The sequence below is a fragment of the Triplophysa rosa genome, linkage group LG15 (genome assembly GCF_024868665.1).
Source record: "Triplophysa rosa linkage group LG15, Trosa_1v2, whole genome shotgun sequence".
In the NCBI taxonomy this organism is placed as follows: domain Eukaryota; kingdom Metazoa; phylum Chordata; class Actinopteri; order Cypriniformes; family Nemacheilidae; genus Triplophysa; species Triplophysa rosa.
Window position 1 is genome coordinate 8,756,175 of NC_079904.1, and position 14,954 is coordinate 8,771,128.

The window sequence follows — 14,954 nt, forward strand, 5'->3', positions numbered from 1 at the left end:
GTCAGCAGAGATTGGAAGATAAATGACACAAAACAACACAACACAGGACATTTAGTACTTAACAAACCATGTCAGTCTGGGCTAAGTGCCTCATTCATTCACCAATAGGGAAACCAGTGAAAAAATAGAAATATATACAGGTAGGCCTATATACAACACTGGTTAAGAGAAGCACTTCCCGTTTCAGTTTTATATTTAAAGATGTTCATTTACCATTTCGATTCAGTTCTGAATGTTCTGTTGGTTGAATTTTTGGCTTCTAACATTTGTATTGTGTTAAATTCTGAAACATGAAGAGCTTCTGGGTGTTGTTAATGTCTCGCGAAATGGTCTGTACCAACATCCACACCAATATTAAAGGTAGACAATTGGATTTAATTTTATTTAATTTTACTTAACAAAAAGGACAATACTGAGATGGTTTAAAAAAAAAACATTCAAAACACATATTTTCAAATATGTCTTATTTTTTAACACTGTACAGTATATCTATGAAGTATGAAGTACATAAATATGGCAGTATTAATATAACATTATTTAGATCAGCATTTAGGTGTGAGACAACAGCTATGGACTTAAGTAATTTTATCCGGTCAATAACAACATTAAAGTTTTTACACTATGTTTTATTCCTTCCTCTAGTATGGTGGATCAAGGCTTGTTTAAGAGTGATTGCTCCACTTTTCTATCACTCCTCCACCTGCTTTCCATTCCAGTGAAATGACAAAATAAAGTGCAAGCAAATATGTTGTTATTGATATCTACTGACAACCAAAAGCTATTGAATTAGTTTATTAAAAAATGTAAAGTGAGCTAAATTTGAACTCTTACACTTAAGACAAAGAAAACTTTCCTCTGAACCACAAGATCTCATACTGAGATTAGGAGATGAGCTACTCCCCATCCCTCCACCCCGGGCTAAAATACTAACATCCCCTCTTTGGTCCAAAACATAGGAAAGTGTTTGTAAACGTATTGATTGTAAAGTCTGTCACATAACATTATGTATTACATAAAATACAACCACATTACATACAACCAAACCTTGCAACTCACACTTCATTGATACTGTACATGCAAAAAAGAGTAAAGACAATTGGGAGTAAAAATAACTTTAAATAACATACAGTAATAGCACAAAGGTGCCCAGAATACACATTACTTGTGTTCTTAAGGTTTATGTAGCACAGTCCCAGTTTACAATAAACAACACAGATAAGTCTTGGTCTGAACCCTGAGATGCAATTGTATAAAAAACAGCTGCAGGCAGATAAGATTTGTCTTTCAATGAATTATGCAAAGAAACTCATCACATGTGGCCCAGCAAATACAGTCAATTAGTTAGAGTAAAGATGTAGTATATAGTAGTTATCAATCAAATATATAGGTAGTCATCACTAAATGATGGTCCCCATTGCTATTATTAATTTCTAAAACAATCAAGGTAACACCAGCTCCTAAACTAAAGGTTTTTGTTTAAAAAAACACTTATTTTTCTTCATCCTGCAGCGGAGTATATTAAAAGCATACAGCATGTGTTGACATCAGTCAACAGAAGCATGGTCCACATTTTTTAAGTAGCACTCTTTTAAAAACATCGTCTCAAGTTTTATTCCTAGAACCAGAAGGATTCCATGAAATCAAAGCATAGGCAAAGAGATTATGACCTCCCTATTCCAGACTTCTATAAAGCACTGATTCAAGCTTTGCTGATTTCTACACCATCCACTGCTGCATTCTCCTTGCTGGGCTTGGATCCCAGAGCCTCGGCCTCTTCCAAAGTGGAGGTGAGGGGCTGTCCTAGGGTCTCTGGAAGGAACATGGTCAGGATCCCGATGATGAAAGCCAGTATTCCAACAATGAGCTACAAAATGAGAGAATAACTGTTAGAACTGTAGAAAAATTTCAGCCCAGCAAAATACAGTATTGGACAGTGAAGCATGGTAAAACTTATAGCTGTACCATTCTAGTGCCATACATAATTGACCACACAGTACAAACAACCCAAGGTCATGACATGTTGTTTCTGTATTTGTTTATATGTATATATACCTGGGGCAGGTAGATCCAGACGTCAGCCAAATAAACGCAGAAAGGAGCCAGCACGCTTCCTACCCGGCACATCATGCTACCACTTCCTACTGCCAGAGACCTGCCAATCAACACAAACATTAAACATACAGTAAGTGATGCTTAATACTCTTCCATCTTTTAGCCAATAAACACAATCCACTTTAAATTGCATCTTATGTCATTGCATAACAATAATAGAAAATAGTAAAGAAACTGATCAAATATAGTTTATAAAATTATTAGCTTGAGAATTGTTTACATCAATGGTCCCTAATATTAGTTCTTGTGTGGACTTTGTAGTTGAGCAGAATAAGACGTACTGTACCTGATGATTGTGGGATAAAGCTCACAGGTGTACAAGTAAACCAGTCCAAACGCAATAGCAATGGCAAATTTCCCTGTCATACTCAATACTATAGCCAAGACCTCAATATCCTGAAACAAAGAGAGTGCGAAAGAAACGCAGCGTGAGACTAAATTTAGCAACAATGTTTCAGTCATCTGCTTTTGGGAGAGGTTGCCAATAGTAGGCCTTAGTAGGGCTGTATTAAATTAGACATCTAAGCACTAGGCACTAATCTAAACGTCCCCAAGACACATTCACTTTGACCTCAAATCAGACCCAGGCAGCTGCCATATGCATAAACAGAATAAATGACAGGTCTATTTATAGCTTTGTGGAGCAATGATGGTCGTACTCACTTCACACACACACACACACACAGCCATTTCAGTGTGTCAGCATTACAGCTATGTTACAGTATGAGAGTGGTGTTATCCTGATGGAATTTCATCCCAGTAACACATTCTGCAGCACTTCAGAGTCCGAGTCTGATGTAAAATCTGCTTATTTTAATAAATAATTTATTTAAAGGCAATCTTACTAGTTCTTTAAATGACTAGTTTTGAGGTATCATTCTCATCTGTTTTTCTAATACTAAATTGTTCTTCACACCAGAAACGATTTGCATTGCTCTGCAGTTCTGGTCATGTGGAACCCAGCACGGATGAGGTCAACGGTATCTGTTTCTTTGAGCAGTGAAGGGTCTTCCTCACTTTACTCCAGGGGTCATCGTGGAAAGAGCTGCTAGCTTCCAACCACCAGGATAGAGGAAAAAGTGACGTGCAAAAAATAAAATGGAAGGCTCAAATGCAAGCAGCTGTTCCAGTTGCCACGAAAAAGCAAACACAGACAATCCCATGTCTTCTGCCAGGGTTAATTATTTACCCCAACCCTCCTGAAAAGTAAAGATAATACTACTCTTGTTGCATTGTGATTCGGAACTGTAACAGCTCCTTAAAAGTTATGGATAACATTTTTTTGAAGAAATACATTTTTTTTTTAAATTTCTAACAATCTAAATGACCCATTTTTAACATAGAGTATTTTAAAAACAAGGTGTGTTATGGAAAATTTACACAGCACAGAAAAGAGTACTTTACTGAGTCTCTCTCTGTACTTTCTCTAACAAACACCTTTTTACTTTCTGTTTACTTCCTTGTACTGACTGTTGCTGTTTACTGTTGTACAAAAGCATGCAGTGATTTTTTGCCATAAATCATTATCATTAGTCATCCTTTATTTGTCACTGGGTTTTGCAAATATCAAACCAATAAAATGCATTTAAAAGTGTGTTTTTTCCATTTCCTGAAAAACAGTGAATTTGGACATCCAAGGTTGGGTTTTGGAAGGACAGCAGCGATATGCATACACACAAACTCATACCTGGGGCACCATGATAATAAGCATGCAGGCAACTCCGCTGAGCACCAGAGCTGGGGCACATGTCTTCTTCCTGCCCACTCGATCCATTGCAAAGCAGCCAATCAGGTAAGACGGAACCTCAACAGCACCTGGCAACAGTCAAATTAAGTACGTAAGTCAGTAGTCCACCTAATAAAATATAAGTGCTCAAAATTTAAGAAAATAGTAAATCGTTAAACAACTAAATATTTTAAGGCACTTAATTTGATGTTAGCTTCCCAATCCAATGAGCACACGTGGCTAGTACACCCAGTTTTCTTGTTTTGGAAGAGAAGGATACAGTAAATGTTGTGATTTTATATTTAGTGTGCTGTTTTTAACTTGTTTGTGCCTTGAAACCAAACCGTGCCCATAAAAACATACACACACATCAATCCATTACCAGCCAGGAAGAGGTTGATATACTGGTCGCCTCCCAAGTTAACAGAGCCCAGGCTAAAGACATAGTATCCCAAGCTTCCAATGAACCAAATAGCCCAGCAAGTGGCGCTGCGACCGGCCATTTTCAAGCTTCCAAACATGTCCAGGATGCTTAGCTTTTTCTCTACTTCCACTGCGGTCCCATCCGCCTGCTTCTTATCTGTCAGCAGCGCTCCATCACATTCCTCTATTAGATCTGAAACCTAAAGTTTAGAATGATATAAGAATTTAGGTTTGGCAGGACCAGACAAGAACAAATCCGTTATTTTCAGTACACAAAAGGTCAGACATACTTTACAGATATATGAATTGTTATGGTGAGTCTACCTTAAGTGTAGGTGGCAAGCCATTAAAAGAGGCAATCTTGTCCAGCAGCTCCTGGGTCTCCTTGTACCGGCCTTTAGCCATTAGGTAGAATGGGGTTTCGGGAAACTTCCAGCAGTAGAGCAAGAACGGCGAGGTACTGAGAGTGAGGATGATCTGGTAGATCCACCAGACACGCACAAGGTAACCCACTAGAGCCACTACCATGATACCCACAGCAAAGGCTGCGTGCACATGCATAGAGGTCCATGTGCGCACCTTAATTCCTGTGAACTCTGTCACATAAACAAAGACTACCACCAGATACCCGCTGGACACCTAGCAATACAGAAGAAGACAATTATAGACAAGATAACCCAAAATGTATAGTGATGTATTAAATCATATAGACAAAGGCTTTAGTATTGTACTGCCTTTTGGCACTTTAGCTGATCAATGACCATGTATCAATAATCTTGAGGTCTTTATCAGAAATTTTTGCTGTTGACACATTCACAATTGATCTGCTTTGAGATGAACTAAGAAAGGAGTACTGATTGCTTTTTGGTAACAGGAAAAAAGTCCGGTGAGATGATATTGCACATTTTACCTACATTTTTACCAGTACAATTTAAAGATTTGCAAAGAGTTAACCTTTCATTGCATTTAAATTTAAACAGTATTACTTTTTCTCACAACATATCAGCATTTTTTCACTTTTAGCCTTAAATGACTGGAACTAAACTCAGACATTAGTTTTAGTTGAAATGTACAGAAAGAGAGGTTTAAAATCACCAAAATCACCAGTCAACCTCAAGTAACTACTACCATAACTAAGAAACCACTATATTTACTATATTAGACACAAAAAGTAATATATGAGTGTGAATGTTATTCATAGGACAATCCACTTACCATGGCAAGTAGAAAACGCATCACTACAAAAAGGTAGTAGTTTCCTGTGAATGCAACAATGATGCCAAATGTAAACTGGCACAAGCTGGTGGCTATCAGAATAGGTCGTCTGCCAATTCTGTAAAATAGAAAAGAGTTGGTAATTATATATTATACATGGTTTGCATTCAAACTTTAGGTAATTGTTGTCAGGTTCCTTCTGATAAATACATAGAGAACAGTGCACATTTTTCTGCCAATACAATCAATGTCTGCTCTCAGAATGGCCATAGTACTAAAGTGTAATAATAATTTAGCATGTTAAATTTGGAACCAGTGGAGTGAAGCAACTTTATCATTTTCAGCTGTATCATCAGTCATTTGACAGTTTGTGAAAAGATACTAAATTTTACATATTGATATTTATGGGCACACAGTTTGAACATACATAGATAGGGCAACTGTATAATAAAAGTACATAGGCTGTTTTTCGACATTCAATTTCTTTTTCTCTGCATTAATCACTGAAATTAGATACACATCCCTGGAACAACAAAACACTGCTTTACAATTTTGTTCAACGAGGGATATGTACTGTCATTCCCTGCCTTAATTGAATGTGAACCTGTGATGTCCTGTTTACGCACACCCATTCTCATCAATTGCGTATAAATGACACACGCTGTTGCAATATCGTGTAATACGTACGTACACCAAAGTTGAATTTTGCGTGCATACAATACGCCTATTTTTGCGTGCATATGATACGCCAATTTTAGCGTACGTGCATATTAAATGCCAATTTGTCTTATTAACTTGTCACCTAACTCAAACCCTAAATCTAATGTTAGCGTGCGTGCATATTATAACCTCTACCCTAACGCTAAACCTAACAGTATTATTTTAATCATTTCAGTGTTTCAGCTCTCCACCGAGGTGCACGCAAACATTGGCGTGTCATATGCACGCAAAATAGAACTTTGGCGTACGTATTACACGATATTGCAACAGCATGTTATTTATACACAATTGAGAATGGGATCACATCCTGTAAAGCACCGTCAATGCCATTGCCTCATTGCAGGATCCACTATTTGCCAATGGTAAATCATCTTATGATAATATACAGGTTTAAATCAATTTTACATTTGAGACTTCAAATGACTGAGACTGAGACTTCCCCTTGGAGATATAAGGTTCTATTTGACATTTTTGTCAAAATTGAGTTATTCACATATTCTTATTCTGTGACTTGAATTTATTTACATTATAGTGAGTTGCACCAACATGGATTAAAGAAAACACTGTTTAGAGCTAATCTAGGGTTTCTTGACGCTAGTTTTATTTTAATTCAAAATGCGTTGCACCACTTAGTTTTAAACAGAGATTACAAAATCGTGGATTAAACCTTTAACCTGTATTTAAAGTCACCATGCAATCAAACACGAAAATTCTAAGGGTGGGTTGCACCAACAAGGATTAAAGTAAACAGAGTTTAGAGCCAGGGCCGGATTATCCAATGGGCATTATGGGCACAGGACCAGGGGCCCATGCGCGCTTGGGGCCCAGGCAAGGGTAAGAAAATTTCACATAACAGCGTTTACGCCAAATTCATTTGTGTGCGCACATTGAGGTGCACACACAAAACATTGTTTCTGAATTAGAAAATCTGTCTTTTGATTTAGTCACTTTTACGAGCCATCTAGCGGCTTTTGTTCAGAAGAAGCGCATAGCGACAAATCTAGCGACTTCTTGGATAAACCTTAGCTTTCATTCAGTGCGAAAATGTCGCCAGTGCTGCCCCGCGAGCGCGAGGTCTCTCTTTCCCGGCGCAGGGATCCCTTCTCTCGGCGTCACTCTGTACAGTGAGTGGCAGGAAGAAGCACCACCGTACGACAGGTGACTCGTGAATAAAATGAGTACAAAACAGCGTTTCCAACAACCTGTCACTGTTATCGACTGTTTGGATATATAAACATGAACAAATTTCATCCGTAAATATGCACATGGTTACCATGAGGCTGTGTGAAAGATCATATAACGTTAGCCGAAATCACCGCTTTTTATTGTGAGTTGGATGATGTCGCGTCATGAACTGACAACAGAAACTGAAAACACAGTATGTCAATGAGAACGGATTTATTGTTGTAAACATGAGTTGATATACCCTCGCGGGCTGTCTTAAATCTTAAAAGGTAAGCGTTTTTTACATTTATTTGGTGGTGCTTCCTTGCCAATTATGAATTATTTTATATTGATATAATGTTGATCAGTAACTGCCCTACTTTACCAATATTAAGCCTTCATTATTAGATAATCCACAGTGCTTTTACATACATTGCAAAATGTTGACATACGCACACTGATGTCGTAATATATAGGCTAAAGAATTATACTTATAATACTCGTTAATGCCGTTTACTGTAACACATTACATCTTAAATAAGAACGTGAGTCGCAAGGTGCTTGTTATACAAATAAAGTTTAACAAATAGACAAATTACTCTTGAAGTACAATCATTGACAAAGACTGCCCATTTATTCTTAGAAAAATAAAGAAGAAAATATTTGAAAATTGCACTTAAGAATATTCTTAAAAACCTTCTGTAATTTATCTTAAGAAAGTTCTTATATTTTCTCTTAAGAACAGTTTTGCATGTCCTGCATGTTTGTGTGTGAATTATGGAAGAATCTGATAGAACTGATTCGGTAGAGGTGTGGTAGTGTGTGCTGCTTGCATATGCCAGTGAGTTACAGTATGCTGGGAAATGTCTTAATATTGTTGTTGCTGGTCCAGAAAAGTATTGTTGCAATCATGAGGTGTAAATCCTGTATGATGGAGGATGTGTACAGGTGTTGATATAGTCCTTCAGGTTGTGATCATAGTTTGTAACGTGTCAATGTAATCCTGTAAAAGATAGAGGTGTTTATATGCATGGTAGGCTAATTAAAAACTTTATTGTGTGCATGTGTATGTGGGGGGGTCCATAAAACACTTGTGCCCAGGGGCCTCTGAATTCTTAATCCGGGCCTGTTTAGAGCTAATCTAGGGTTGATCCTAGTTTTATTTTAATTTAAAATTGCGTTGCACCACTTAATTTTAAACAAGAGATTAACAAATCGTGGATTAAACCTTTAACCTGTATTTAAACCGTCATATGCGATTAATTTTGTCCGCCATGATGGATTTTGCCGGTGTAACTAAACCGCAACAGTGTTGCACTGTGTCATGTAAAAAGGAAATAAACAGCTCGTGCATGTAAAGGAACCGTAATTGCACATGCTATTTAAAACCTCTGTCTGGATAATTCGTTGATCAGTCTGATCGTCCATAAACACATTTCACAAGCCTTATGACAGCGTACAAATATGACAGTTGAGCCGCATCGTTATGCTCCAGCTCGCGACTGGAGCAGACATAGAGAAGAGCGCAGTACGGGAATAACGAGCGGGTGGACCTCTGCCATCGACGCCGCCGCGAACGGCCGCGGTAGGCGATTGTGTTTCCGGGGGTCGTCCTCGGTCGTGTTCTGGGGCTGTTTGCGGCAGCACCGCCGGCTGAGGTGCGCCTATTCGAGACCGGACCGGACACCAATTTAGACAGGCCGCTAAAATAGCTACTCTTCTCAGGATGTCGGTCTTTTCCGTTTAATCACAGACGTTATACTTATGTAGGCTATATTGGATAAAAAAGCAGGGCATCTTGAATTTGACGCTTCACAGCCGACCACCCATCAAACCCACCCACCCATCACCCATTTATTTCCATTTTTATTTACAATAAACACATCACTGAAGCATGACAATGACGCTTATGTGCCTGTTTCTGATCATTTTCCCGCACATTTTATTATAGATATGTGGGTTTTTTTCTTATTTAAACCTCCTCAGTAGCAAGTTTAAATTTAATCCCTAACTGAGAGATAAATCAGAGTTTAAAATAATGGAGCAACAGAATTAAAATTAATCTAGATTTACTGTAAAATTAAAACCTGGATCAAATTATATCTTAAATATAAACCAGATTATTTTTAAACAAGGTTTACAGTTTTGGTGCAACATAATTATTAAATAAACCTTGATTTAATCTAGATTTAAACCTAATCCTTGTTGGTGCAACCCAGCATTGAGAGAGAGAGAGAGTTGAGTCAACTCCGTTGATTCCAGTGGAACAGTTTTTTCACAGCAATGGCGGTTCATGGAGGCTCTCAATAATAGGTCACGAAAGTTACTAGTAACGCATGGAGCTGCGGCTAAACAGACCAACTGAGATAAACTTTTAACCAGTTTAAAGACATTTATTTATTAATGAATAAAAATGAAAGAAATAAAGCATTTAAAGAGAAAACATAACTTCCTGGAACTATGAAGGCTCCATGAATCACGTGACGCACAAATTCTTTTTTTGAACTTCCGTTGGCCCAACTCTCTCTCTCTCAATGGCTCTGGTGCAGCCCACCCTATGTGATGTTTTTCTTTGTGTACATTTTGGGATATTTTTTTAGAAAACAAAAAGGTTTTATCTACAAAGTCAAATGGAATGCAAAAACATTGAAGCTCATTATCTCAAAATGGCTCAGAATGCAGATAGAACCTTATAATTCCAGGTGAGGTTATGTTGTCCTATTTCATAATTATGATTTGTGGTCACTAGTCTGTCAACGGCTGCTGGGTAATTCCTTGCCATTCAAATTTTTTAAAATCAGTTTAACAGTGACAAATTATTTTATTAATTTGCTGTAATGTCATGAAAGAGCATTTTAAATATGTTTGTGAAAGCATGCAAGAAATGATTTATGTACAGAACAACAGTGATTCAGATTGATGAGAGAGTCTGGTTAGACAATCTGTTCTTGCCAATCTTCTGTGCTTGTCCTAAATAACAGATCAATCATGTTGGTGCTGCCTGTCTTGTGTTTCTGCAACTCCATCTCAACCCCATTCAAAGTAACGTTTACTTACTGCCACAAAGGTAACCAACATGAGCTTAACACAAAGGTACTAATGAAGTTAAAGGTTCACTAATAAATATATTCTTATGGAAAATAAGTAAATAAATACATTGACTGGTTAATATGGCAGACAACTTACCTATCAGCAATGTCTCCAAATATCAGCGCACCAACCAGAACTCCCAACATAAAAGTTGGCTGCGTAAGTTTGGCCAGCCATTCCCTTTCACACACCAGGTCCCACTCTGTCACGATGCTCTGCTGGACTTCACTATGATCATAGACAAAGCCAGCGCATGACGCCACAGTCTTGTTCCCAAAGAACTCGTATTGAAAATGGATGGCATCAAGCCGCAGTGCTTTGAAACAAGGACTAAGTTCCCACTGGTCTCCAAGAGCTGTCCGTACAACCACCGGTCCATTGCCCGGCTTGTAGTGAGTCCAGATGCCCTCCAATGATGTTGCTGAGTGATTTTTATACAGGACATCTGTAATATTTGGAGGAGCGTCGCAAAGAAATGTAGGTGTTTCAACTAAGAAAACTGAGGCAAGGTAATGTATTCCACAGGAGATGGCCTGGAAAATAGCAGCAAAGTAGACACACGCCTGAAACCTGGAGAGAAGAAGAAAGTTTAATGAAACCCTATACAGCAAAACAAATAACTCGATTGGGAAACTGTAAAAAAACACAAAGTCTAATGGATGTTATGGTTATAATTGAATTGTATTGGTTTTAATGGATATTATATTTGTCTGTCTCTCTGCCGGTAATGTGTTCTGAGATGTTTTGCAATGTTATCTGGCCAATGGGAACTGGCATTTTTTAATGGTAAACCGCTTAACAGGTTGCCACTGTAGAGAACTGAAATGTATAGTTTTTATAGAGGAGAAATTATAGGAAATACCTGGCATAGGCGTTATAGATCTACAATAACTTGCTGTATAATACTTTGATTCATACTTTGCAAGTAGCCTACGCATCAACGTGCAGCACGCGCGATCCTCCTTCCCCAAGGAAGCATCAATTCATACGATAACTTTGATCGGTAATTAAAAAGTAACACCTTTTTACACATGATCTAAGCCCTGGCACACAAAATAAACTAGATGTTTCTTTGCGCAAAACTGGTGCATTAACGTTACCTTTTAAAGTGTCCAAGTTCGTCAAATAAGCGCTCCACTCCGGCGGTCATTTTTCTGCTCGTAAGAACCTGAAGTGAATGAGGGTAACCGTTACATGGCTGACTCCTGTCAATTTGTACATGTTTGCTATCATAGACCCTAAGCAGGAGGGGCGGTTCCGTTAGGGAAATTTCCACTCCAAGTCGAGCAACGATTAACCAAAAGTTCGGGTTACATTTGGTAATGCGACACTCCGAAGAGTAAGGATAGCTTTCAGTAAACTTAACAGCAGAATTAGATTATATTGCAAGATTTTCGTGCTTTATTTTTTGCTTTAAATTGCTTTAAACGCCAATACTGCATCGTCCCATTGTAACTACTGTAACTCTGTCAGCGTAACAAGTTTAAATACATAAATTCTCTCCTAGAAATTTCTTTATGACGTGAAAGAATATGAATAAGTCTTGGTCGTAACACGGGCAAGGAATTGGTTATGAGAATGACCAACGATATGTAATTTTTTATTTAGTTATTTTTGTGATACAATGTTATTGATAGCCTATACATACATACACACATACAGCTTTCTCCATTTTAGTATTTGCTCTTCATCAAATTGCAGAGATAAAAGGTAACAGTTAATCAACCTGACTAATGCTTTGACTGTTTTGTTAATTTAATCAATGAACGCATCCTCTGTAAAACAAATAGCCTATCCTTTCAGTCACCATTGATGTTTGTGAAATGGGATGCATTTGTTTTAACAATGACAGGTTACAATAGGCCTACTATACAAGTTATTAGCACACAGTATTAAAGTTTAATTTCATTACTGCTCTAATAAAATTAATTATTTTCGGTCTAAAAATCGTAATATACCAGACATATATTCTATAATTTAACACATTGTGGGCTAATGTGAAAGGAAGCATATACGAAAGAAAACTTTAATCATGATTGTTGTAGCCTATTTGTTAGCAGTCCTCAATCAGTATTTTAACCAATTCAGATTTTAGGCTTTTGTACATTCTAAAAATGTTGTAAAAGCAATTCTTGAAACTATATTGTACTGTACATGAAGTAGCCTTCACCTGAACATTCAACAGCTGCACTGTTCACATTCAGTAGACTATCTGATGGAGCAAAGTCAAATAAATAGCGAAACATTTATTGTCCTGGCAAAGACAAATAATAGCATCAATCAAACTAATACATTTGTTAAGGATCTTAATATATTTTATCCAGGTAATTAAATCAAAGTACAAGACAACATTTTTAAGAGCCAGAGAACCCCAATTATTCTAAAGAGTAAAGTAAGTGGGAAAAGTTATGGGTTTTAGTTTGTTTATAGAAATTTGACAACTTCTGGATAATTTCAGAAACATATGAGTTAGAGAGATACATCGTTTGGTAAACGAGTAACGACTTCATGTTTAACAATTCTGTGTCTTCACCACAAGGAGGCACAGTGGGGCTGTTCAGGTGTCATGGGTTGGTCTTAACAAATAAACGACATGAATAGCGAACGTTATAATTGCAGAAGAATTTTTATGACAAACTCGACTGCTACGGAGCCCGTCTGGTCACCCGTCGGAGAAAAAAAACAAGACCCGCAAATCCGTGGCCACAGTTTTGTAATTCGTTTCCTCAGTTTAAAAACCGTACTCACAGATTCTAAAACTGTCCCCAGTTTACAAAACCGTGCTCTCGGATTAATAAACTGTACCCACGAGTTTCCAATCCGTGCTCTCGGTTTTGTAAACCGTCCCCTCAGTTTTTGAAATTTGTTCCCACAAATTCATAATCTGTGCCCACGCTTCGCAATCCGTTCGCACTGTTTTGCAAACTGTACTCGCGGAATTGAAGTATCTGCCATAAGAACAGAACAAGTTTGCTATATTTTAGATTATATTATAAATTGTCTTAATGTGCGCGTGGCGCGGATAAAGCACGTTCATTGCCGCGTTTCACTGGCATACAGTTGGTTTGACATTAAAAGCTCGCTATTCGTGAATTTAGGGACGATCTCTAAAGTTACATACACATTAAAATACACGTTTCCAACTTCAATAGCATTTAAAGGTAATGACTTATAGCCACAAAACTAACTGTACAGTGAAAGACATAGGAATATTTGCATATGGTTTGACGGTTTATCTTAATAAACATCAATAATCTATGGAAACATGTATTTTAATGGGAATGTAACTTTAGAGACGGTCCCTAAATTCACGAATATCGAACGTCCAACGGCTAGTGCACAACGGAACAACCTGTCTGCTGCAAATATAACACCTTTTTTTATAACATACTATTTTATCATTTTTAGTAACAACTTATTTCGTCTACAGTTCTGATGAGTTTTAAATAACGTGTTTGAAATAAAACTGACCTAGTTGGATACAACATCATAAAATATTTCAGGAGCAGGTTTTTTTGATGTTTATATAAAAAGTGATATTTAATTGCTTTACAGAAAGTTATACTTAATGTTAAATCTAATATTCAGTTACAATATCTAGTGGAATAATTAAAATGAACCTTTATGGGTTTTTTTTTGCCATTGTGCAGCTCTAAAGTGAAACAAATGTGTATTTCTTCTATATTTCTATTAAAAAAGGGTCCTGGCATTTAGAAGGTTTGGCAAGTATAACCGTGCGTCACAATCTTCCAAAGTCCATTTGTTTATTTGTAATGTAAGTTCACAAGGAGTTGAAGAATAAAACCTAATCAATGTTATAATAAATAAAGACATCTGCTTGTTGCGTACTTGCTTCAATATTCCAATGTGGAGCTAATGCGCATTGACATTGTGTGCGTTGTTTTTGCATGTTCATGTTTTTATTGTTTTAACTAATTGACGATAAATTTATAATATAATCTCCCATAATGTGTATGTAACTTTAGAGACGGAATATTGAACTTTTAATATCAAATCAACTTTATGCCAGTTAAATGGCAATGCTTTATCCGCACTGTAAACGCGCGCGTGTAAACACATTTAGACCATTTATAATATAATCTAAAATAAAACTGTATACAATATTCTTTAATGTTTCTGCAGGAGATTGTTCTGTTCTTATGACAGAGGCTTCAATTCAATGAGTACAGTTTGCAAAGCTGTGCGAACGGATTGCGAAAGCGTGGGCACAGATTATGCATTTGTGGGAACAAATTTCAAAGACTGAGGGGACGGTTTACAAAATTGAGAGCACGGATTGGAAACTCGTGGGTAGTTTATTAATCTGAGAGCACGGTTTTGTACACTGTGGGAACAGTTTTAGAATCTGTGAGTACGTTTTTTTAAACTGAGGGAACGAATTACAAAACTGTGGCCACAGATTTGTGGATCTTGTTTTTTTTCTCCGATGGGTGACCAGGGCTCCGTACTGTAACTGTCAGATAGGAGCTGAATGTTAAGAATG

At 37.3% G+C, this 14,954-nt stretch overlaps 1 protein-coding gene across 1 annotated transcript; it reads right to left on the reverse strand.

Moving 5' to 3' along the window:
* Positions 1-798: 798 nt before the first annotated feature.
* On the reverse strand, positions 799-11,633 carry slc22a16 (solute carrier family 22 member 16). The gene is made up of 9 exons (XM_057353268.1): positions 11,551-11,633; positions 10,547-11,020; positions 5,477-5,594; positions 4,586-4,900; positions 4,221-4,461; positions 3,800-3,927; positions 2,399-2,508; positions 2,053-2,152; positions 799-1,864 (listed from the first exon to the last, which is right to left on the reverse strand). Exons 1-9 carry the CDS (start codon positions 11,598-11,600, stop codon positions 1,700-1,702), a joined length of 1,701 nt encoding a protein of 566 aa, XP_057209251.1. The 5' UTR covers positions 11,601-11,633; the 3' UTR covers positions 799-1,699.
* Between the last annotated feature and the right edge of the window lie 3,321 nt (positions 11,634-14,954).